The sequence below is a fragment of the Chiloscyllium punctatum genome, chromosome 9, assembly GCF_047496795.1.
Source record: "Chiloscyllium punctatum isolate Juve2018m chromosome 9, sChiPun1.3, whole genome shotgun sequence".
Lineage (NCBI taxonomy): Eukaryota > Metazoa > Chordata > Chondrichthyes > Orectolobiformes > Hemiscylliidae > Chiloscyllium > Chiloscyllium punctatum.
The window spans coordinates 75,232,330-75,259,697 of record NC_092747.1 but is presented as its reverse complement, the minus strand read 5'-3'; the positions used below and the strand labels follow the sequence as shown (position 1 = coordinate 75,259,697).

Genomic DNA, 27,368 nt, shown 5'->3' with positions numbered 1-27,368 from the left:
AGACTGGAATACGACAGAGAGCAAGGAATCGAAAAGCGTGACACTAGAAAAGCACAGCAGGTCAAGCAGCATCCAAGAAGTAGGAGATGTGACATTTCAGGCATAAGCCCTTCATCATCCCTTCATTCCTGATGTAGGGCATATGCCCAAAACATCAAATCTCCTGTGCCTTGGATGCTGCCTGATCTGCTGTGCTTTTCCAGCGCCACACTTTTCAATTCTGATCTTTGGCATCTGCACTTCTCACTTTGTCTCAGGGAGCAAAGAATGGCTGTTGGATTAAATTGCATATACTTCAATGAAAGAGGGCTGACAGGTAAGGCCAATGAACTCAGGCTGTGGATAGGTACCTGGGACTGGGATATGACAGCCATCACAGAAACATGCCTAAGGGAGGGACAGGACTGACAGCTTAATGTACTTTAGGTGGAACAGAGGTGGTGAAAAGAAGGGTGGGGGGAGTTACATTTTTGATTAAGGTGAGTATCATAGCAATCATTAGAGATGAAATAATTGAAGAATCATCCAGTGAGGCTTTGTGGATGGAGCTAAGGAATAAGAAGGGGCTGGTGACATTATTGGGGTTGTACTGTAGTCAATGGGAATTAGAGGAACAAATATACAGGGAGATTGGGGACACTTGTAGGAGCAATAAGGTTGTCATTTTACAGGATTTTAATTTTCCTAATAGACTGGGATTACTAGAACATTAAGGGCTTAACTGGAGTGGAATTTAAGTGCATTGAGGAAAGTTTCCTCAAGCAATAAATAGAGGGTTCTATTAGGGAAGGGGCAAATACCGACCTACCCATGGGAAATAGGGCAGGACAGGCAATGGAGGTGGCACTAGAGGAGCACTTGGAACCAGTGACCATAATTACATTAAATTTTTAAATTGTTATGGAGATGGACAAACTAGTTCACAGGTTCAAGTTCTAAATTGGGGTAAGGTGAATTTTGATGGAATTAGACAGGAGTTTGCAGGGGTTGATTGGAGTAGTTTGTTTGCAGGCAAAGGGACCCCCAGCAAATGGGAGGCATTTAAAATTGAGATAGCTAGAGTTTCACTCTGAGAGGGTGAGAGGCAAGGTTGACAGGAATAGGGAACATTGCATGACAAGAGAGATTGAGATTTTGACCAGAAAAAAGGTGGTGTGGCTCAGGTACAGGCAGCTGGGTTCAAAGGAATCCCTTGTGGTAGATGGGGATATGGGAGTTTACTGAAGAAGGAACATGTTTGTGAGGCCAGACCTGGGAGCAGTGTGTTCAGCTTTGGTCACCTTTCTATAGGAAGTGATGTTATTAAACTGGAAAGAATGCAGGAGAAATTTAGGAGGATGTTGCCAGGACTCAAGAGTCTGAGTTATAAGGAGAGGTTGGACAAGCTAGGACTTCTTTCTTTAGAGTGTAGCAGATGGAGGGCAGACTTTATAGAAGCATATAAGATCATGAGAGGCATGGATAGGGTGAAGGCACTCAGTCGCTTTTCCTTGGGTCAAGGATTCAAGGACTAGGGGCATCAGTTTAAGGTTAATGGGGAAAGAATAAAAGGAAATCTGAGTGGCAACCTTTTTAAACAGAGGGTGGTACGCATATGGAATGAACTGCCAGTGGAAGTGGTTGAGGCAGGTACATTGACAACATTTAAAAGGCATTTGGACAAATACATGGATAGGAAAGGATTAGAAGGAGATGGGCCAAATACAGGGAAATGGGGTTAGAGTGGATAGACATTTTGGTTGGCATGGACCATATTTTGGCCAAAGGGCCTGTCTCAATGCTATAGGACTCAATGATTAATATTTCTCTCTACGACTCTATGATTCAAAAATATGCATAAATCAGAATCTATATCACAAGGAGTGTTATTTCATTGTATAAGGTGAGATATTAAATCCTGGTCATAGCCTACTTGTTCAGGAGATCCCATGACATTGTCCAAAGTGAGCTCTCTGCACAGAAGTTGGAATTTATGAAAATACTAAAAATGTGCTATTATCAACAACTTGACACAAAAGGAGTTAAATCTCAGAAGTTCATCATGGCTTACTGGAAATCAAGTCCCATGTGTAGCGCAATGGTCACCACAAAAGTAAGCAGAATTCCCCACTTTGCCAGTGTTTTAGACCCATGCTGAAAGAAATTCCACAGAGGAGTATGCAGTGTTATGGATGCTATCCATTGCATCCTGAATTTTAAGGAAGCAGAAACATGAAACAGCTGTTCAGCACTCATTCAACATGGATGAATTTTCTTACTCTTCTGAAGTATTGCTGATATGTCAAATAAAAGCCTGGACAGTATCCTCACTAAAAGGAAGAAAGGCAGGCCTTTCATGATCATCAACTTTACAGCCAAGATGACCTAGTAGTACTATCACTGGACTATTAATCCAGAGACCAAAGTATGTTCTGGGGACCTGGGTTTGAATCCTGCCACAGCAGATGGTGGAATTTGAAATCAATAAATATTAGGAACCTAAATGATGATCATGAATCCATTGTCAATTGTCAGAAAATTAGCTAGTTCACTAATGTCCTTTAGGAAAGGAAACTCACCCTTATCTGTCTGGTATACATGTGACCCACAGCAATGTGATTGATTCTTAACAGCCCTCTGGGCACTTGGGAATGGCAAGTAATGCTGGTCTAGCCAGTGATGTTCTCATGCCATGAATGAACAGATAAAAAAAAGCATATATATGCAGTAATATAATTCAGCAAGATCCTATAAACAACCATGTGATAGGACCAGGTAATCTGATTGTTTCAGCGGGAAAACTATTGCACAGAACATTAAGAAGAACTCTCCTGGTCTCCTTAAACAACCTTATAGAGGTTTACAAAATTATGAGGGACATGGATAGGGTAAATATGCAAAGTCTTTTCCCTGGAGTCAGGGAGTCCAGAACTAGTGGACTTAGGTTTAGGGTGAGTGGGAAAAGATATAAAAGAGACCTAAGGGGCAACTTTTTCATGCAGAGGGTGGTACATGTATGGAATGAGCTGCCAGAGGAAGTGGTGGAGGCTGGTACAATTGCAACATTTAAGAGGCATTTGGATGGGTATATGAATAGGAATGGTTTGGAGGGATATGGGCCGGGTGCTGGCAGGTGGGACTAGATTGGGTTAGGATATCTGGTCGGCATGGACAAGTTGGACCAAAGGGTCTGTTTCCATGCTGTACATCTCTATGATTCTATGACTCTAAGTCCCACAGCAATATTTTGCTCTCTAACAAAAGGTCAAGTTTTGCTTTGGTAACATAACCTCTAAAAGATGGTACTTCCCTGAGTATAACAAAAGAATATCAGCCTTTATTTTTGTGCTGAAGTCATGGTACCAAAGGTTTAAATGCAATGAAAGGTGTCACAGAATCACAGTGTCATATAGCACAGGAAAGATCCTTTGGTCCATCAAGCCAATCAACAGGAATTAAACTTTCCAGCATTTGACCTTGAATGTTATGACAAGCCAAAACTAACATGCTCAAATCTCCAGAAGCCCAAGATGGCTGAAAAGACTTTTACCACCTACAGCAACATTTAGAAACTTGATCTGGTTATCATACAAACTTTTTATTTCAAAGGAATATAAAGGTACATATGTTCGGTCTGCATGGTCTGCTGGGTGAATACATTGGCCTAATTTAATTATGTAGTACTCTACATTGCAGTCTTCTGTTCCCCTGCAAAGCAGGGAATCACATATGTCAATGTAAGCTTCTGAAACTGCAGCAAACCAGACAAACCAGAGATTCAGATACAGGGAGACAATATCCAGATTGTGTGCACCTTTTAATTGATTAATTTCTCTGCCCAAATTTTACTCAACTCAAGCACACCTCAATTTACCTGTGTATGGTACCTTTTACACCCCATTTCATTTATATATATGCACTCAAGATGATAAAAAATGCATGAAGTCTTCCAATTCCATCCAGACTGGCAATTTAATTCAAATGACAATGGATGTAACTATGATATAAATAGGTGCTACTCAAAATAACATCTCTCAAAAAGGATATGTATTGAAATATTGCTTCTCCTCAGATTCAGCTTCAACTTCTGAATTGAACACTCAAAACATTTTCACCATTTAGTGGACAATCTACCATAATACTAATTATTAACAGTATAATGGAACTAAAATCAAATTATCTTGCTTTACCAACCAGAATACAGCAGGTGGTACAAGCAAAGAAAGAGAGATTAGAAAACAAAATATACAAAACAGTCACACTGGATCAACAAATGCCACGTCAACAATTCATTTCAGGTATGCTAAAAAAAAGGCTAAAACATTTCTTGGCTTTGAATATTTTATCATACTCAAGTATTCCCAGTTGAGTAAATTAAGCAGGAAATCAAAATGGTATTTTCCAAATTTATTAACAACCATTTGGAAAAGAAACATATGCAAACCATGTGAAATCAATGCTGCATTACCAATACAACTACAGTTCACTAACTGGAATATCTTTTTTGTTCACCAAATTCCACAGCTAATTTTGAATTTTTTAAAATAAGTTGGCTTGTGTCAGATTGTGAACCTTTTTTGTTTATATTACCTTAACAAATCCTCCAGTATGCAACACGCATAGAACTATAGCATTTTACAGCATGGAAAGAGGCCCTCCAGCCCATTATGTCCTTGCCAGTCATCAAGCACTAATACTTTTCAATCCACTTCCCAACATTTGGCTTGCAACATGTATGCTATGCTGCACATCTAAATATTTCACACAATTCACTAGTAAGAGGATTAAGTCTCTTTTTTTCACCCACCCTGCACCTATATCCAATGACTCTAGAATATGTTGACTCCTTGCCAGTTTCATAGGTTGGTGTTTTATGCTACTTCTGTGGCATTGCTTCAAATTGAAACCACAAACAGCATTGTTTGTGAAAGGGAAAAGAATGTTCAATTAATTTACACAAATTCTTTGAACCGGTTACAAGCAGTACAGTTCAAGGGGGATCACTAGTAAATGTCATAAATGTAGAAACATGCAAAATAGAAGTAATAGGCCATTTGGCCCTTCAAGTCTCCTCTGCCATTCAACAGTATCATCCAATTCAGTATTCTGTTACCGCTTAACACCCAGAACTATATCTAATTCCTTCTTGAAACATTCAATGTTTTGGCATCAACTGCTTTCTGTGGCAAAGACGTCCAAAAGCTCAACACTGGATGTAGGTTTGCTTGCTAAGCTAGAAGGTTCATTTTCAGACTTTTCGTCACCATACTAGGTAACATCAGTGAGCCTCTGGATGAAGCACTGCTGGTATGGCCCACTTTCTATTTATCTATTTAGGTTTCCTTGGGTTGGTAATGTCATTTCCTGTTCTTTTTCTCGGGGGTGGTAAATGGGATCTAAGTCAATGTGTTTGTTGATAGAGTTGGAATGCCATGCTTCTAGGAATTCTCAAGCTTGTTACAGTTCTTGCAAGGTATTTTATAAATGACATTAGTTTTGTTTGTTGGCTGTGTAAGTTCTTTCAAGTTCATTAGCTGCTATTTTAGTGTGTTGGTGGGTTTGTGGGCTACCATGATGGCAAGAGGTCTAAGTACTCTGGCAGTCATTTGATGTAGGGGAGAGTGGCTAGGGTTTCTAGACGTGTTTTGTTGGGGTGCGTTGCTGAGAAAGCAGTGGACTGTGTTCATTGGGTACCCATTGAATACACTGTATAGGTGATCTTCCTCTGCTCTTCATAGTTCCTCTGTTCCACATCCATCCTAGGTCAAACCAAACAGAGACACGCACGAGAATCCCTCGAAGGATGACATTCCAACCAGAATTCTATCATAAAACACATTGACTTGGATCCCATTTACCACCCCCAAGAAAAAGAACAGGAAATGACATCACCACAGGAAATGATGTCACCACATGAACTGACATCACCAACCCAAGGAAACCTCGACACGAAAATAGAAAGCGGGCCATTCCACCAGTGCTTCATCTGGAGGCTCATTGATGATGTTACCTAGTATCTGAAAACAAACCTTCCAGCTCAGCAAGCAAACCTCCATCCAGAACCTCAATTTGAGCTACAAATCTTCTCAAAGCTTGCTAGCTCAACACTCTCCAGGTGAAGACATTTCTTTTCAACGAAGTCCTAAGTAGTCTACCCTGTATCCTTAAACTGTGATGCCTGGTTCTGGACTCCCCAGTCATTGGGAACATTTTCTAGATGGCAAGTAGTGTTGTATTTAAATTTATAAAAGGCGTTGAATAAGGTCCCACATAAAACATTGTTACAGAAGATGAGATGGTATTGGTGAATTTATACTGGCATAGATTGAGCATTGTCTAACTAACAGGATTATTTTTAGATTTTTGAGATGTGATGAGGGGAATGTCACAGTGATAAGTGCTAGTGCCTCAAGTATTTAGGACCTATAATAATGACCAGGGTGAAGGAACTGACTGTACTACAGCCACATCTGCTGACGGTACAAAGACAGGGAGGAAAGCAAGTTGTGAGGAGGACTGGGACTGCAAAGATAGGCTGAATGATTGTATTCCAAAATTTCTGATTTATTTGTGGGATATGGAAATTTCTGGCTGGCCAATATTTATTGCCCATCCCTAGTTGCCCTTGAGAAGGTGGTGGTGAGCTGCCTTCTTGAACAGCTGCAGCCCACCTGCATTGGGGTGACTCACATTTCCATTAGAGAGGGAATTCAGGATTTTGACCCAATGACAGTGAAAGAACAGTGATATATTTCCAAGTCAGGATGGTGTGTGGCTTGAAGGTGGTGGTGTTACCATATCCTTCCAGATGGAGGTGGTCATTCGTTTGCAAGGTATTATCTGAGGATCTTTGGCAAATATCTGCAGTGCATCTTGTAGATAGCACACACTGCTACTACTGAGTATCGGTGGTGGAAGGAGTGGATGTAGTGCCTGCTGCTTTGGGCTGGATGGTGCCAAGCTTTTTGAGTGTTGTCATCTACCAAACTTTTGGAGGAAAATGTAAAGTTGTTCACTTGGTAGGTAGAGAAACAAAATATTATTTAAATAGAGAGAGAATGTAAGATGATGCAGTACAAAGGTATTTATGTATCTTAGCACATGAATCACAAAGTATTAGTACAAAGTTTGGGAGAAGATTTATAGCTCGGGTGCTCATTGTTGTGGTTCTGTTCGCCGAGCTGGGAATTTGTTTTGCAAACGTTTTGTCCCCTGTCTAGGTGACATCCTCAGTGCTTGGGAGCCTCCTGTGAAGCACTTCTGTGCTGTTTCCTCCGGCATTTATAGTGGCCTGTCTCTGCCGCTTCCGGTTGTCAGTTCCAGCTGTCTGCTGCAGTGGCCGGTGTATTGGGTCCAGGTCGATGTATTTGTTGATAGAGTCACAGACGACAAGCAACATGAATTAGACTGGGACAACACTACCATTATAGGGCAAGCCAAACAGAAAACAGCCAGGGAATTCCTAGAGGCATGGCACTCATCCACAGATTCTATCAACAAACACATCGACCTGGACCCAATATACCGGCCACTACAGCGGACAGCTGGAACTGACAACCGGAAGCGGCAGAGACAGGCCACTATAAATGCCGGAGGAAACAGCACAGAAGCGCTTCACAGAAGGCTCCCAAGCACTGAGGACGTCACCTAGACAGGGGACAAAACATTTGCAAGACAAATTCCCAGCTCGGCGAACAGAACCACAACAAAGTATTAGTATGTACGTACAGCAAGTAATTAGGAAAGTAAATAGATTGTTGGCCTTTACTGCAACGGGGAAGAAGCATAAGTGTGGGGAAGACACGCAACAAGGGCACAGAGCACTTATATACAGCTTTATTACAAGTGGGATATACTCGCATTGGAAGAAATTGAGAGTGTTCATTAGGCTGATTACTGGGATGAAGAAGGGGGTTGTCTTGTGAGAAACCTTGAGCAGGTTGGGTCTATAGTCATTGGAGTTTAGAAGAATGAGCAGATATTTTATTGAAACATAAGATTCTGAAAGTGTGATGCTAAGATAACATTTGTCCTCCTGGAGAATTTAAAACTAAAGGGCATAGTTTCAAAATAGCCATTTAATTCCATTTAATGAGACAAGGAGGAATTTGCAATCCAGACTGGGACAAGAAATATATCCAAGGCTGCCCTTGACAGATACTTTATCTACAAGGGAATCAAGAGTTATTGAGGATAGTGGGGGAAAATTGAGCAGATGGTAGTGTATGCTGTGAGGAGCATGCTAAGATGATGCAGGGTCACTTAACAAGCTGGCTGAGTGGGTAAATATTTGGCAAATGCAATATGATGTGGATAAATATGAGACTATCCACTTTGGCCACAAGAATAGGAAGACAGATTATTAACTGAATGGTGGCAGTTTAGGAAGAGGGGAGGTGCAAAGAGACCTGGGGATCATGATGAAGGTTGGCATACAGGTCCAGCAGGTGTTTGAAGAAAGCTAATGGTAGGCTGACTTTCATAGTGAAAGGATTCGAAAATAGGAGTAAGGATGTCCACCAGACTAATTCCCAGGATGGTAAGATTGACATGTGAAGACAGACTGGATCAATTGGGCTTGTAATGTTTGAAATTTAGAAAAATGACGGAGGATCTCATAGAAACATAAAATCCTGATGAGACTGGAAAGGTAGATGCGGAAGAACGTTCTTGATGTCGGGGAAGTCCAGAATTAGAAGTCACAATCTAAGAATAAGGGGTAAGACATTCAGGACTGAAATGAGGAAGAATTTCTTCACTCATGGTGAATTCTCTCCCACAGAAAGCTGTTCAGGGCAGTTTGTTAGATACATTGAAGAGGGAGCTGGACATGGCTTTTGCAGCTAAAGGGATCAAGAGGTGTGGAGAGAAAGCAGGAATGTGATCCTGAAGTTGCATGATCAGCCATGATCATATTGAATGGTGGTGCATGCTGGAAGGACTGAATAGCTTATCCCTGCATTTATTTTCAAAGTTTCTATGCTTCTATGAAAGTGGAGTTGAAGCCTTAATCAAATCAGTCATGATATTATTGAATGACAGAGCAGGCTTGCTGGGCCACATGCTCTGATTATGATCTTGTATGACGGCACACAACGAGATCTGTAAAAAATAACTAAGTTTGTTGTTATGCTCATTCTCATTAGGACCATGGAAAAAAAATCAGGAATGGGAAGACAGGAACTGGCTGACATGTCACACATCTGATCTGAATGAAAATTAACATTTATATTTTCTCCAAGACTTATGTTTATGGATAGAGTTCAATCTGTGGTTGCATCACCTCCACATTAAATGTCCTAGTTCAACTAAAACCACAATCCCCCCAGCCATGTTCCTATCCTGATCTGACCCTCATTTCAAATTCCTCAAGTCCAAGTACAGAGACTTGAACAGATATCGTGGACAATGGGTTTAGCCATTTAAATCACATCAGGCTGAACCACAGAAATGGTATTTTTGGATCATGTTCTCATTCATTAAAATTGCATTCAAGGATAATAAACTAAGATAATCTGCAAATTATATCTTCTATTCCATGCCATCATCATAAAATCCACAAAGAAATTAAAATCAGGAAAAATGTACTAACAGATTTGATAAAAACTCAAGTCAAAATGACTTCTAGTATCCCTTCAAATTAGGTACAAAAAAGGAACTTGTATCTTGTGGAGTAAGTGGTGTTGATGTTTGGCAGAACAGGGATACTCGAGTGACAGACAAGTGTAAAAACGGATTTTTGTTTGTAATTTGGCACTGTATTCAGTATACTGTGTACATGTTCTTAAATAAAAAATTATCAAGTCTTCAAAAAGGTAGATTTTGTAACTAGAAAAGAATATGAAAATAAAAACCATGAAGCAAAAGTGAGTGAATTCTATTGTAACAACTCAATATGCTGTTGATTCTAGTTCAGTAACAGCATCTAAAGAAAAGTTATATTCTTGGCACATGTATCCTTTACTAAGTGAACACCAAACATACAGTGCAAATTCAACACTATCAAAGATCAAATGTAATATTAACGACCTATACATTATACCTTCAGATCCTAGCACTATTCAGTGAAGATAGGGGAAAAATTAGATACCAGCCAGGAATTGCAAGAAAATCTCAGGAAGGTTACTGAAAGAAAAGTTCTGGAGATAAGTTTTGAAGCAGGTTTGAAAAAGTTCACAGAACCTTCACACTGGAGATCTTATCATTGATGATGGAATGAGGAAAGGGAAATGCCATGCACAAGTTGGCAAAACTGAAAGCTTAAACAGTACTAAATTGCATTTAAATTTTCAGTGTCACATTTTTAATGAGATGGCTGGCACATATTCAAAACTCTGTCACTTATAAATTATCATGCTTAATTAGTTTTGAAAGTTTCTTATAATTTTGACAATCTATTTATATAGGCTACATTGAACACAGTTTAATTTCTCTTTGAAATATACTTTGGAGTTCCCTAATTAACACCATCAAGATTATCACCAATATCCACAAGATTGATCTTATGTGCCATGATTTGGAGATGCCGGTGTTGGACTGGGGTGTACAAAGTTAAAAATCACACAACACCAGGTTATAGTCCAACAGATTTAATTGGAAGCACACGAGCTTTCGGAGCGACACAAAGGAGTGTCGCTCCGATAGCTAGTGTGCTTCCAATTAAACCTGTTGGACTATAACCTGGTGTTGTGTGATTTTTAACTTTGATCTTATGTGCGTTCACCATACTGGAAAAACACATTGGCTGAGCAAGCTGAAGACTCAAAAGTAGACACTGTTGAGGAAACTCCCTCATCGAAAGCTCAATATTTCACCCAAATGCAAACTGAACACAGGAATGTCAGAAGTTACAAGATAACCTTATTCCAAGTAATCTACACTAAGACGAGACCTAGTCATCTCATTCCCTTCTTTCACTTTGAACTAAACCAGATACCAGCTACAGCTGAAATGCTAAGAATGGGAATGCTAAGAATCAAGCAGTTACCTTTGCAATGATTTCTGATTGCATTCCCTGCCCAACAAGATCCACATCAGGACTTGGAGTACACATTTTTGGCATGTTACTGTTGACCTTTACATCATAACTTTTATTTTCATTCCACAAATTATGTGCTGAAATATTATAGAAATTCTTTGATTTTTTTTCCACATGTATACTCATAAATATACTGATTCATGCTTTTGCTTTGCAGTATAATGAAACCAATGACAGTATTCAAAATCTGCAAATTATATAAAACAAGCAGCCATTTGGTCAACAACTGCTACAACACCTCATCAATAAACTATCATTAGATCCTTTGAAACTTGGCTTGCCCTCAACTTTGAAATAAAGAACCATAGTACCTTTTGGAGTTTTGCACTTTTTTCACAGAAGCCCTCTAGTTCTTGGCGAAGGACACGATTTTCTTCTGATAATATCTCCACCATCTGCTGAGCCCGAGCCACAATTGCAACTGCATCAACTGAAAGTTGCTGGTTTGACACAGGATCTGGTTGGAGCTGAGGAGGAGCTGACTGCAAAAGTGCAAGTTGCAACTGATTCTTTTCCATGGAGCTCTGGGAAGACATAGGGCTGTGATCCTCTGATGGCAATGACTGAAAAAATGTTTGGCATTGCCTAGAAAATCACAACAAAAATGAAAATCAATGCAACAATACATAGCATCACAAGTGATTACACATTCTAACTACAACTTAAGCATTGAAGCCTCAAGGCATTTGGATGATTGAAATACATAGTATGATAGACAGCTGCCTGGAACCCATGCTCTGAATATCACTTTATAAACATCTCTATTGTGTTTGCAGCAAAAATAAGTATACACTTCATTATCTAATATATTTGTTTCCGCCAATCTCTTTGGCAAACTTCCACATGACAGACTAATGTGTAAAATTAAAGTGTATCAAATTTAGGACAGAAAATTGATTAGCAGACAGGAAACACTAGGAATAAATGGAGGTTTTTTGATGGCAGGCAGCGACTATTGGTGTACAATATGGATCAATAATAGGACCCAAGCATGTATGTTAATAATTTAGATGAGACAACTAAATGTAATATTCCCAAAATTTGCTTATGACACAAAGCTAGGTGGAAGGTTGAGCTGTGAGTAAGGTGCAGAAATGCTGCAGAGTAGACGAATGCATGGCAGATGCAAGGTAATGAGGATTATTACGTGATAATCCACTTCAGTGGCAAAAGTATCAAGACATCTTATTATTTGAATGACGGCAAATTGAAACTGAATTCAATGAGACCTGGATCTCTGCACAGACCATTGCTAAAAGTGTGCAGGTGCAGCAGACAGTAAAAAAGGCAAACTATATGTTCCACTTCTGATTTAGTACCGAATTCTATGTTTTCAGAATTGTTTTCTCCAAGTTGTTCTAACTGGTCCATCACTGAAACCAAGTCTGTCAGGAATATTATTTCTGATTCCATGTTTTTCTAATATGATTATTATTGTCCTAATTTCAAAGATTTTCATTTGCAGTAATAACAGTGCCACTACTCTACTGCTGTAATGAATTTCATTTCTCGCATTATGAAATACAGGATTTCCACCTTTTCTACTATTTCACTGGATGATTCCCACTGCTCAGGACCATAATAATTGATTTCTATTTCACATGCTTTCCTCGATACTTCCCATCATCTAATAATGACACCAATTTTTTTCACCTTTTCTACATCCTTAATAAAATCTAACCTCAGTTTTCTATTAGACGAGAGCTACTTAGACTGTTAATCTTCATTTTATTATTTTAATTGTGGCTTCTCAGTACAATGGGTTCGTGGCCTCCGTTTGAAATGTTCTGGATGTAGGTTTGTTCGCTGAGCTGGAGTTTTCATAAAAATCATAGAATGCCGGCAGTGTGGAAATGGGTTATTTGGCTCAACAAGTTCACACTGACCCATGTAACCCGCCCAGACCCATGCCCATATCCTATTATTCTATATTTACCTAACCTATACACTCCTGAACACTATAGGCAATTTAGCACGGCCAATTCACCTAACCTGTATACCTTTGGATGGTGGAAGGAAACTGGAGCACCAGGAGGAAATCCAGGCAGACACTGGGAGAATGTGCAAACTCCACACAGAGTCACTCGAGGCTGGAATTGAACCTGGGTCCCTGGCACCGTGAGGCAGCAGTGCTAACCAGTGACTTTGTGGCCCTTGGCATGATACGTTCAATGGCACCCTTTTGTACAGTAGATCCTGCGATTTCCTTGCGTTAGCCTTGCCATGTGGTGACAATCATTGTAGTAGTAAACATTGATCTAAGCATCAAGTATTTTCCTTAATTCCATACCTCAGCCTGTAATACTACATCTTTTTGAGATTTTCCCACTGTTCGTAAATTTATTTATGGAACTTTGAATGTCTAATCGCTCTTCAGCTGAACACTCACTCACAACTACTTGTATGGATCATGACTACAGTCACTCTCAGTCCAAGTAGAATACCTTCTTCAGGAAGCTCTTCATTCTCCTGTGGTAGATAACTCTTACCAGGTCTGAAATGCTTTTACCATTGACTGCAGAGATTCTTCCTTGGTGAATCTAAGCAGAAGGGCTTCTTCTTCTTAAATGTACAGTTCTACAGTTCTTTCCTGCTGCTGTCTGTCTGCAGTATTAGACAAATTAAAACAGGTTTTGAAGATATTGAAAAATCTTCAGAGCTCCATTGCTGCCAGCATATTTGATGAGGCGGTGAAATAAAATCTATATTGCAGCCTACCATGTTTGCGGTCACCATCCTCTGTAAGTGTTGGGATCTCCAGAATCTATCTAGTGCGATATTGTAAAATCACTTACTAGCATGACTACTACCACAAAGAAGAACAAGAGCAGCAGATACCTAGGAATACCACCATGTGCAGGCTCCCTCCATGCATTGTGCTTGTATGCACAACAAATGACTGCAGTAGTTCAAGAAGGTAGTTCTCTATTACCTTCTCAAGGGCAAATAGCGATGGACAATAAATGCTGGCCCAAGCAGTGACACATACATCCCATGAAAAATTAAAAGGAATCGAAGTAGTAGAAGCTCATGCAATAAACTGTCCTTTGTTCAATACATTTTATCAACATAATGTCGAGGCGCCAGTGTTGGACTGGGGTGGATAAGCTCAGATGTCACACGATACCAGGATATAGTCCAACAGGCTGATTTCAAATCACAAGCTTTCGGAGCACTGCACCTTCATCAGTTGATTAGATTATAATGATTAGATTCCTTACAGAGTGGAAATAGGCCCTCCGAAGAGTAACCCACCCAGACCCATTTCCCTCTGATTATGGCCAATTCACCTAACCTGCACATCTTTGGACTGTGGGAGGAAACTGGAGCACCCGGAGGAAACCCATGCAGACACGGGGAGAATGTGCAGACTCCACACAGACAGTCACCCAAGGCGGGAATCGAACCTGGGACACTGGTGCTGTGAGGCAGCAGTGATAGCCACTGAGCCACCACGCCGCCCTTGGAGTGAAGAGAAGTATATAGGCACATGTACTTGGGTTGGTGATGTCATTTCCCAGGGTGACGACTCCTTGGCATCATGGTAGCCCACAGACCCAACAACACACTAAAACAGCAGCTAATGAACTTGAAAGGCACTATACAGCCAACAAACAAAACTAATGTCATTTACAAAATACCATGCAAGGACTGTAACAAACACTACATTGGATAAACAGGCAGAAAACTAGCCACCAGGATACATGAACATCAACTAGTCACAAAACGACATGACCCTCTCTCACTAGTATCCTTACATACAGATATAGGAGGACACTGCTTCAACTGTGACAACACATTCATCCTAGGACAAGCCAAACACAGACGTGCACAAGAATTCCTAGAAGCATAGCATTCCAACTGGAACGCTACCAACAAGCACATCGAGTTAGACCCCATGCACCATCCACTGAGAAAAAGAATAGGAAATGACATCACCAACCCAAAGAAACCCAAACACATAAATAGAAAGCAGGAATCATGTGCAGTGCTTTGCCTGAGGCCCACTGAAGATGTTACCTAGTGAGATGGCGAAATGTCTGGAAATGAACTTTCCAGCCCAGTGAGCAAACCTACATTCAGAACTGTTGTGTAATATTGTTCATAATGTAATTCCTTGATGATAGGAAAACTGAGGGCAACTTCTCAATTTGCATTTAGTTGCAAAGTTGGCAGTAGTTTCAGAAATACAACCCTTTCAGTTTTCATTGACACTGCATTTTATTAACTTCAATGTTGAAAGTTAACTTCAATGTATTCCAGTTTATCCTTGCATAGAAAACCAAAATTGGATCCACAACAAAATGCTGTAGTGAACCAGTTGTGGTGGCAATTATTTGTTTGTTAGAGTCCTGATATTTAAAAGGGTGTAGTAGGGGTGCTGACCAGTAGAAATGGGGTGAGAGGACATTGTCAGTGAAATTAATCTGTTCAAGTAGAGACTTGGACTGTGGTCTCAACTTCCTTGGAACTAGACTGAGTGAAAATAAATTGACATTACCTCAGACTCTGATCATGTTGGTAACGCATTGACACTAGTTCTTATTCTGAGCTGAACACAAACTTGTGCAATGTGAGTGCTTTACCTACCTCTCCAAGATCTTTCTATTTTGTTTTCTTGAGTTTCAAGCTAACTGGAAGTAATGTTTAGGAACGGTCACCCCTGTTTCCAAAGAAAATCTCAACTGGAATGACCTTGCATAATTTTCTTAAATTTCAGTAGCTCGTTCATCTGTTGAAATTCTATAATTACTCCTGTCATGGCCATTTTCACACCTTCTCCACATGCCCTTCTTTATCATGGTTGGTGGATGGAGCTTCAAGAACACGGTCTCAAAAGTTTTCTTTCTCTGTTCCCTAACGAAAAGGCACTAGGGTTTTTAGCACTTTTGCTATCGCACTGCGTGAAATCAGTGAACTGTGTAAGGACTGATGATTCAATGTGAAAATTCCTTGATCTATATAATTTATCATGGCACCAGATTGTTAATGAAATGAAGATTTTCTACTATTTCTTTCCCCTTGACTAAATGGGGAAACAAATTAGACTTTTGTTAGATTAGTTCCTGCTTTCCAGATGGAGCCCATTCCTGCATATTGTAAAAGGTTGTCAAAGGGTACTGTGGGATATAGATCAGTTGCAAATATGGGCAGAGAAATGGCAGATGGAGTTTAATCCGAGTAAGTGTGAGGTTCAGCTCGTTGGGAGATCAAATGTTAAGGAAAAGTTTACAGTTAAATGGCAGGACCCTGAACAGCATTGATGTACAGAGGGATCTTGGGGTTCAGTGTCCACAGCTCCTTGAAAGTGGCCATGCAAGTCAATAGGGTGGTAAAGAAGGTGCATGGCATTGTTGCCTTTTTGGTCAGGGAATTGAGTATAAGAGTCAAGATGTCAGATTGCAGATTTATAAGACTTTGGTTAGGCCATGTTTAGAGTACTGTATTCAATTCTGGTTGCCACATTACAGGAAGGATGTGGAAGGTTTGGAGAGGGTGCGGAGATGGTTTACAAGGATCCTGCCTGGATTAGACAGTATAAACTATTAGGAGAGGCCAGAAAAAATCAGTTTTCTCTGGAATAGTGGTGACTGAGGGGAGACTTGAAAGAAGTCTATAAAATTATTTGATGCATAAATAGGGTTGATGGTCAGAATCTTTTTCCTCGAGTCGAAATGCCTAAAACTATGGGACATGCATTTAAGATGAGAGGGGGAAAGTTCAAAGGAGATATGAGGGTCAAGTTACTTTTACAGAGTAGGAATCTGGAATGGGCTGATAAGGGTGATGGTGGAGACAGAAATGATAGGGATATTTAAGAAACGTTTAGATAAGCACATGAATATACCAAGAATGGAGGGATATGGACCAAGGGCAAGCAGAAGGACTCAGTTTAATTTGTCATCATGTCGATGGGCCTGTTCCTGTACTGTACAGTTCTGTGTTCTACATTATTGCATTTATTCAAAGCTTTTGGATCAAAATTGTTATATTCTTTCAACTCTATTTGTGGAAGTGTTCTGGAGATAGAATACAGTGCATACTACGGAAAATGAATAACATAAAAATATTTAGGACTGCGCCATTCAGCCCTTCAAACCAGCTCCACCATTCATTAAGATTGTGGCACAATCCAGTCCAAATAATCCATACATGAATTAATATTCCACACTGGCCTCCTCTCACCCTCGTCATCTAACCCTATCAATACACCCATCCATATATTTACGCTCATGTGCTTATTTACCTTTACTTTAAATACGCGTACATGAAACTAATTGCCTCACCTACTCCTTGCAACTAAAATCAACATACTGTAGATGCTGGAAATCTGAAAACTAAAACAAAGCATTGGAGAAATTCAGTAGGTCTTGCAGTGTCTGTGGCAAGTTGCTGCCTGACCTGCAAAGTTTCTCCAGCACTTTGTTTTAATTTCTTGTGACAGTTTGTTTCACATTCCTAGCACTTATCGACAATCAAGTTCCTTCTGAATTCCCTATTGGATTTATTAGTGTCTGCCTGATGTGTATAAACTCCAGTTGTTGATTGGCTCCAAGTGAAAACATTTTATCTACATCTACTGTTCATACCTTCCATAAACTAGGAGGTCAGCACTCGGCCTTCTATTTGGAGAAAAAGCCACAGTATGTTCAACCTTTCCTGATAATTACATTCTCTCAGTTCTGGTTGCATTCTTATGAATCTTTCTTGCATCTGTCGGCATATCATTTTTATAACACAGAAACAAGAACTCTCCACCATACTCCAAGAGTGATCCATCTAACCAACGTTCTGTGTAAGTTAAACAACCTGTCTGTACTTTAATTCTATCATTCCAGAAATGAACCCCAGTGTTACTGTTTTAAGACCGTAAGACATAAGAGTGGAATTAAGGCCATTCAGCCCCATCGTGTCCACTTCGTCATTTAATCATGGCTGATGGGCATTTCAAATCCACTTACCCACAATCTCCCCGTAGCCCTTAATTCATTGTGAGATCAAGAATTTATCAATCTCTGCCTTGAAGACATTTAACGTCCTGGCCTCCACTACGTTCCAAGCCAATGAATTCACAGGCCCACCACACTCTGGCTGAAGAAATGTCTCCTCATTTCCATTCTAAATTGACCTCCTCCAATTCTAAGGCTGTGCCCATGGGTCATAGTCTCCCTGCCTAATGGAAACAATTTCCCAGTGTCCACCCTTTCTTAACCAAGTTTCTATTAATCTCCCCTCAACTCTAAACTCTAATGAATACAATTCCAGGATCCTCAGGCATTCATCGTATGTTAGGCCTACCATTCCACGGATTATCCATGTAAATCTCTGCTGGACACACTCCAGTGCCAGTATGTCCTTCCTGAGGCGTGGTGCCCAAAATTAGACACAGTATTCCAAATGGGGCCTAACTAGAGCTATATAAAAATCTGAGTCACATTGCTGCTTTTGTATTCCAATCCTCTTGAGATAAATGACAACATTACATTCACTTTCTTAATCACGGACTCAACCTGCAAGTTAAACTTTAGAGAATCTAAGACTAGCACTCCCATCACCCTTTGTACTTTGGCTTTACGAATTTTCTCACCATTTAGAAAGTAATACATGTCTGATAAAATTCAATGTGAGCAAATGCACTTTGAAAAGAAGAACACAGACATTTCCTGGACCACTGTCCTAATCTCTCTAAATCTTTGTATCATCAGCAAACTTCACCAGAATGCCCCCAGTCCCTTAATTCAGATCATTAATATATAAAGTGAATAGCTGAGGCTCCAACACTGAACCCTGCCGGGCACCACCGCCATTCTGAAAAAGAACCTTTTATCCCAACTCTCGATCCAGGCCAGTAGCTCACCACAAACAGCATGGGCCCTCACCCTGAGGCACCTTATCAAAGGCTTTTTGGAATTCTAAATAGATAACATCCACTGGGTTTCCCTGGTTTGATCTACTTGTTACCTCTCCAAAGAATTCTAAGAGGTTTGTCAGGCAATCACCAAGACATTAAAGAACAGATACGTAGGCAGATTTTGGAAAGATGTAAAAGCAACAGAAGTCCTAGTCAATACAGAAGTCCTAGTCAATTTTGGGGAAGTTAAAATCACCAACTGGGTTATCATAGTTGGTGATTTTAACATCCCCAACTAAATCCATGCTGTCTTGTTCTAATCTGACCCTGCTCTTCCAAGAATTTAGAAACCTCATCCTTAATGACAGATTCTAGAATTTTACCAACAACCGAGGTTAGGCTAAGTGGCCTAAAATTTTCCATCTTTTCTCTTGATCCTTTCTTGAACGAGAGGGTTACAACAGTGATTTCCAATCATCTGGGACTTTCCCTGACTCCAGTGACTTTTAAAAGATCACAATCAATGCCTCCACGATTTCCTCAGCCACCCCACTCAGAACTCTTAGGCTGTAACCCATCAGGGCCAGGAGATTTATTAATTTTTAGACCTTTGTAGCTTTTCTCGCACTTTCTCTTTTGTAATGGCTTCCATACTCAACTCTGCCCCCTGATGCTCTTTAATTGTTAGAATATTACTCATATCTTCCACTGTGAAGACTGACGCAAAGTACTTGTTAAGTCCTTCAGCGTTTCCTTATCTCCCATCACCAGTCTTCCAGAATTAATTTGGAGCAGCACAATGTCTAGTTTTACCTCGTTTGTTTCTTATGTATTGAAAGAAATTTTAACTATCATTTCTAATATTACTGGCTAGCCTATCTTCATATATGATCCTCTCCTTCATTATTTCTCTCTTTTGTTTTGTAGGCTTCCCAATCTTCTGATTTCCCAGTGTTCTTGGCCACTTTATCGGCTCTCTCTTTCTCTTTGATACATTTCCTGACTTCCTTTGTCAGCCATGGCTGTCTAATTTCCCCACCCACCGCTCTAGAGGGCTCTATTCCTGATGAAGGGCTTTTGCCGAAATGTTGATTTTCCTGCTCCTCAGATGCTGCCTGACCTGCTGTGCTTTTCCAGCACCACTCTGATCTAAACTCTGGTTTCCAACATCTGCAGTCCTCACTTTTGCCTAGTTGATCTCTATCTAATTGATCACTGCCTCCGAAGTGTTCCCTTACTTTAAGATATTTTATAAAGTCTGGCTCATTACATGGCCACAATAGCCTGCTCTCTGTAGGCTCCATCACAAGCTGTTCCAAAAAGCCATACTGTAGGCATTCCATGAATTCCCTTTCTTTGGATCCACTGGCAACATTATTCACCCAGTCCACCTGCATTTTGAAGTCGCCTCATGATCGCTGTGACCTTGCCTTTCTGAAATGCCTTATCTATTCCCTGGTACATCTTACACCCCTGGTCCTGACCACTGTTAGGAGGTCTGTACATAACTCCCATTATGTTTATTTTTTGCCTTTGTGGTTCATCAACCGCACCCACACAGACTCCACATTATTTGATCCTGTGTCATTTAGTGCCATAGATTTAATTTCATTCTTAACTAACATGGCAACCCTGCCCCTTCTGCCCACCTCCCTGTCTTTTCGCTAAGTTGTAAATCCTTGGAAGTTTAACTGCCAGTCCTAAACCCCCTGCAACCTTGTCTCTGTGATGCCTACCACATCATAAACGTTCAAGATGATTTGCGCGATTGATTCATCTACTTTGTTACGAATATGACGAGCATTCAGGTAAAGTGCCTGAAAGCTAACATTATTCTCATTATTAGAGGTGTTGGAAATTATAAGATGTCCCAAGCTATCCTTCCTTTTTGCTGCATTCCTAGTCTGCCTTGAGCTTAAACCCAACTGGCCACATGCTGTCCTGCTGCTCATCTTTTCCTTTAACTCCATGCTCCCTGTCACTTTCCCTCCCCACCCCCCGACTCAGAAGTTTAAAGTCCTACTGACCACCCTATTTATCCTATTTGCTAGAACATTGGTTCCAGATTGGTTCAAGTGGAGACCCCAATGGTACACATCACTCCCCGGTTCCAAAACTGACGCCACTGCCCCATGAAATGGAATCCCTCTTTCCCACACCAATCACTTAGCCACGTGTTTACTTCCCTAACATTCTTATCCCTACATCGATTGGCACGTGGCTCGGGTTAGTCCCAACGTGGACTGCTTGATTATCACCACTTATGAAGTTTTCTGCACCAGTATCCCCAGCTCCCTATCTTCCTTGTCAAAATTAAAATTAATTTTTTACTTAGATACATATTCTGCAGGTTTATCAATATAATCTTGATTTTAGTTTCTTCCTCCATATTAACAGTACTCCCAGACTCCTAAAGTGATTATTTAAACCCACATTTTCTTAGCTGTAGCTTTAGCTTCATGCAAATATGATGGCTTATTTGTTTTCCAGTGATATTTTTCAGCAGCTATACGTGTACCAGATCTGAGTATGCTGTCTAACCGCAACATTCAGCAAACAGCTCGTTAAGTTTGGGTATTTTTTCTGGCTGAAACTAAGCAAAACGTAATTTTATTAATTAAGCTTTGATTCAGTAACCTGAAAGTAGTGAGCAAAAAAGGCAAATTAGGCAAAGCAAAACTGTATTCCTATCACCTTTCAAAGTGACATTTAAAACGCATAAAGGTGGATAAATTTCCCGGGACCTGATCAGGTATACTTTACAACTTTGGGAAGCTGGGAAAGTGATAGCTGGGCCCCATGCTGAGATATTTGTACTACTGATTTACAAGGGTGAAGTGCTGGAAGGCTGGAGGTTGGCTAACTGTGAAGTGTGCTTTCAGCATGATTCTGAGGGACTTTCAACCCTGTTCACTCAGAACACCCACCCTCTAAATTCTATTCTCTCCATTCGGTCTTGCAAAGTTATCTATTCTGCTCCTATCTTGTTAATCAGTTTATTATGTGGTATGCTACCAAAGACTTTTTGGAAATCTAGATAAATTCCATCTGCTACATTTCTCTGGTCAATGTTTTTCTAATGCGTCAAGAAGTTCAGTGATGTTGATCAAGCAGGATCCTTCCACTGATTATACACTATATTTTGTGTGTCTGGACAATGCTTCAAGGAGAGTGGCAGGGAATGGGAAGCAGAGGAGCAGGTCAGCAAGTGGAGGGATTGAAGGGAAGGTAGATGTTACAACCAGTAAGTCTGAAAGGAAGGACAGGCAGGGACAGTTTAATGAACACAATGGGCTGATGTATTGAAGTGTGATTATTTCAATGCAAGGAGTATGATGGGGACTGGGATGAGTTTAGAGTCTGGATCAGTACATGGGAATATGATCTTGTGGACCTTCCAGACATCTGTTTAAGAATGAGCAGCCATTCCTGCCCCAATGTCCCAATGTTTTGATGTTTTAGATGAGTTAGACAGGAAGGTAAAAAAGGTGGAGGAGCTGTATTACTAAATTAGGCAGAATGGCACAGCTGCACTCAGAGGGGATAAACTGGAGGGCAATATAGATAGAGCTCAAAAAATAAGAAAGGTGCAATCACTCTGCTGGGATTGTACTATAGCACCCCCCCCCCCCCAATCACCAAGACATTAAAGAACAGATATGTAAGCAGATTTTGGAAAGATGTAAAAGCAATAGAAGTCCTAGTCAATTTTGGGGAAGTTAAAATCACCAACAGGGTTATCATAGTTGGTGATTTTAACATCCCCAATATTGACTGGGACTTCTTTCAAGCAAGAGACTTAGGTCAGGCAGAATTTGTTAGGTGCATCCAAGAGGGTTTCTTGAAACAGTACGCAGATGGTCCAACTAGATGGCAGGCTACACTGGACCTTATGTTGGCAAATGAACCTTGCCAAATGATTGACCTTTCAGTGGGACAGCATCTTAGAAACAGTGTTCGCAAACCCATAAGATTTAAAGATAGCTATGAATAATAATAAGTTAGAACCTTGCAGGAAGGTACTAAATTGAAAGAGGGCAAATTATATCAGTTTTAGGCAGGAGCTAAAGGAGAGTTAATTGGGAGCAGCTGTTACCATTCAAGTCTACACTTGACATGTGGGAGTTGTTTAACTGCCTACTGATCAGAGTTCAGGATCAGCATGTTCCAGTAGGGAGGAAGGACAAGGATGCCAAGGTATGGGACCCTTCAGATTATGAGGGAGATTGTGAATTTAGTCAAAAATAAAACATATTTAAGGTTTAGAAAGCTAAAATCAAGTAGGGCCTGTGAGGAATATAAAGCAAGCCGGAAATAATTCAAACAGGAAATTAGGAGAGCAAGGAGCAGCCATGAAATGTCCTTGGTGAGTACAATTAGAGAGAGTCCCAAGGCATTTTATACAAACATTTGAAGCAAGAGAATAATTAGAGAGAGAGTAGGACCACTCATGGATAAAGAAGGGAACTTGTGCTTATTGGCAGAGGACATAGGCAAGTTCAGAAATGAATACTTTGCTTTGATAGTCACCTGAGGAGAAGAACGTGGAGGATAGTGAGATTAATGTGGGGCATGCTAATATGGTAGGGCATTTTGAGGTTAATTGGGAGCAGCTGAGGTTAAGAAAGAAGTGGGTTTAGGTCTCTTGAAGAGCATTAAGATGAATAAGTCCCCAGAGCCTGATGGGATCTACCCCAGGTTCAGAGAGGAAAGAGATTCCTGGAGCCTTGAACAAAGTCTTTGAGGATATTGCTGAGGGAAAGGAAGGATCCAGTTGCTGTGGCCCATGTTGGGACAAACAACATAAGGCAAGACTGGGAAAGAGAATGCTTTTAGGGATTATCAAGAACTAGAAATTGAATTAAAAAACCAGCTCCTCAAGGATTATAATCTCCTGATTACTGGCTGAGCCATGTGCAAATTGGCATACAAATGTGAGAATAAGGGAAGCGAACATGTGGCTAAAAGAGTGGTTTGGGAAAGAGAGGTTCCTTTTCATGGGGCATTGGTATCAGTATTGGAATAGGAGGGATCTGTACCATTAGGACAGTCTTCAAACACACTGGTTAAATGAATGACAATGAGAGGAGGGATGGTCAATACAGGACTGAAGGTATTGTATCTAAATGTGTACGAAATAATGTAAGGTGAGCTTGTGGCACAGATTGAAATCGGCAGGTATGATATGGTGGGCATGATGGAGACATGGCTGCAAGGGGATCAGGACTGGGAGCTAAATATCTAAGGTTATATGTCCTATTGAAAAGACAGGCAGGTATGCAAAGGCGGTGGGATTGCCTTGTCAGTAAAAAGTGAAATTAAATCAATGGCAATAAACGAAATAGGGTCTGATGATGTAGAATGTGTGGGGGTACAGTTGAGGAACTACAAAAGGGAAAAGAAAACATAATGGGAGTTTATGTACAGGGCTCCAAACAGAAAACAGGATTTGCAGTACAAGATACACCAAGAAATAGAAAAGACATGTAAGAAAGGTAGATTACAGTGATCATTAGGGATTTTAATATATGAAGGTCAACGGGGGAAAAAAGTCAGGTTAGCAGTGGATTGCAAGAAATTTGTGGAATGTCTACAAGATGTTTTTTGGAGCAACTTGTGGTGGAGCCCACTGGGGAACAAGCAATTCTGGATTTAGTGTTGTAAGAGTCAGATGTACAGCACAGAGACAGACCCTTCGGTCCAACTCATCCATGTCGACCAGATATTCCAACCTAATCTAGTCATATTTGCCAGCACTTGGCCCCATATCCCTCTAAACCCTTCCTATTCATATAACCATCCAGATGCCTTTTAAATGTTGCAATTGTACCAGCCTTCACCATTGTCTCAGGCAGCTCATTTCATATATGCGCCACCTCCTGTGTGAAAAAGTTGCTGCTTAGGTCCCTTGTAAATCTTTCCCCTCTCACCGTAAACCTATGCCCTCTAATTCTGGACTCCTCAACTCCAGGGAAAAGACCTTGCCTATTTACCCTAACCATGGTCCTTGTGATTTTATAAACCTCTAATAAGGTCACCCCCCCAGCCTCCAGTGCTCCAGGGAAAATAGCTGCAGCCTCTCCATATAGCTCAAACCTTCCAACCCTGGCAACATCCTTGTAAATCTTTTCTGAACCCCTTCAAGTTTCACAACACGTTTCCTATAGGAGGGAGACCAGAATTGCACACAATATTTCAAAAGTGGCCACCCAATGCCCTGTACAGCTGCAACATGACCTCACAACTCAATGCTCTGACCAATAAAGGAACAAATACCAAATGCCTTCTTCACTATCCTATCTACCTATGACTTTACTTTCAAGGAACTGTGAATCTGCACTACAAGGTCTCTGTTTAACAACACTCCCTAGGACCTTACCATTAAAGGTGTAAAGGTGCTGCCCTGATTTGTTTTTCCAAAATGCAGCACCTCATGTCTATCTAAATTAATCTAATCGCCAATGTGCCGAGGAGTGGCTGATTGAGGCAGACTTCATAAGGGAGCTTAAGGTGAAGGAACCCTGAGGAGGCAATAATCATAATATGATAGAACGTAATCAGCAATTTGAGAGGGAGAAGATGGAATTCGATGTAATGATATTACAGTTGAATAAAGGCAACTTCAGAGGCATGAGGGAGAAGCTGGGTAGAATTGACTGGGAAAAGGAGCCCAGCAGGAAAGACAGTGGAACAGCAATGGTGGGAGTTTCCGGGAGTAATTTGGGAGACACAGCAAAAATTCATCCTGAGGCAAAAGGAGCATGGTACAAGGAGGATGAGGCAATCGTGGCTGACCAAGGAAATCAGGAATAGTATAAAAGCAAAACAGGAAGCATATAATGTGGTGAAGGGCAGTGGGAAGACCAGAGGACAATGAAGGAAGAAATAACGAGGGAGAAGATTAAATATGAGGGTAAGCTAGCCAGTAATATTAGAAAAGATTGAAAGAGTTTCTTTAGATATATAAAAGGGCAACAGAGGCAAAAGTGGACATTGGGCTGCTGGAAAATGACACTGGAGTAGTAATGGGGAACAAAGAAATAACTGAGGAATTGAAAAAGTACAGTGGAAGACATGACTAAGATCCCAAAAATTCAAGAGTTTGCGAGGGGGTGGGGGGGCAAGGATGACTATGGTGGCCGTCAGTAAGGAGAATATTCTAGACAAACTGAAAAGTCTGAAAAAGTGGATAAATCACATGGACCAGATGGGCTACACCCCAGATGTCTGAAAGAAATAACTGAAGAGATAGTGGAGGCTTTAGTAGTGATCTTTCAGGAATCAATGGAGTCAGGGAGGTTCACAGACCACTGGAAAATCACCAATGTAATCCCCCTGTTTAAAGCAGGAGTAAGGCAAAAGACGAGACATTAAAGGCTGATTAGCATGATCTCAGTTGCTGATAAAATTTTGGAGTCCATTGTGAAGGATGACACATGGTAAAATAGGGGAAAATCAGCATAGTTTCATCAAAGGGAGGACATGCCTGGCAAATCTTCTAGAATTCTTTGAGGTGGTAATGGGCAGCCAATGGATGTTATATATCTGAAATTCCAGAAGGCATTTGATAAGATGCCTCACACAAGGCTGCTGAGTAGGATAAGGGCCCACGGTGTTAGAGGCAAGGTGTTAGAGGTATGGATAGAAGATTGGCCTTTTGGCAAGAGGCAAACAGTAGGGATAAGAGGGTCCTTCTCAGGGTGGAAGCTAGTGATGATTGGTGTTCCACAAGGGTCATTGTTGGGACCACAACATTTCACTTTATACATTAATGATCTGGATAAAGGGACCGAGGGCAGATGATACAAAAATAGGTGGAGGGACATGTAGTATTGATGAGGCAGGGAAGCTGCAGAAAGATATAGACTGGTTAGAACAGTGGGCTAAGAAGTGGCAGATGAAATATAATGTGCAAAAGTGTGATGTCATGCAGGTTAGTAGGAAGAATAAAGGCATGGACTATTCTCTAAATGGGGAGAAAATTCAGAAATCTGAAGTGCAAAGGGTTTCTTTTAAGGTAAACTTGCAGTTTGATTAGGAACACCCCCTCCTTATTTAGGAAGGCAAATACAATGTTGTCATTCATTATGAGAAAACTAGAACATAGAAGCAGGATGTACTTCTGAGGCTTTATAAAACTCTGGTCAGAGTACGATGAACAAGGGGGTGGCAACCAGAGCTACATATCTGAGAGGGGGTAATTGTAGATGGGGCAGTGACAGGATGCAGTGAACCTATCAGGAAGGTTTTTCATATGATGAAACAAAGGTATCAGTTAAAGTGTGCCTGCTTTAACGCTCAGTGTCAGAAATAAGAATAATGATTTTACAGCATGGGTCAGTACTTGGAATTATGTTGTGGCCATAACGGAGACGTTATGGTCACATGGGTTTCACAGGGCAGGAACGGTTGTGAGATTTTCCAGGGTTTAGAACGTTTCAAAAGAACAGGTAGGGTGGAAAGAGTAGGGGGTGTAGCATTGCTAATCAGAGTGCATCA

General features: G+C 40.7%; 1 protein-coding gene across 7 annotated transcripts in view; it reads right to left on the bottom strand.

The window, feature by feature from the left end:
• The window catches only part of amotl1 (angiomotin like 1), a 237,087-nt gene that overhangs the window by 104,356 nt on the left and 105,363 nt on the right, over nt 1-27,368 (bottom strand). For all 7 annotated transcript variants that reach the window (XR_011961546.1, XM_072577833.1, XM_072577834.1 and 4 more), the window contains one exon: nt 11,329-11,602. Coding sequence is in view for 6 of the 7 variants with exons in the window: in XM_072577833.1 (XP_072433934.1) it covers nt 11,329-11,602 (274 nt within the window). In the remaining variant the exon portion in view is untranslated. The remainder of the gene's footprint in view (nt 1-11,328; nt 11,603-27,368) is intronic.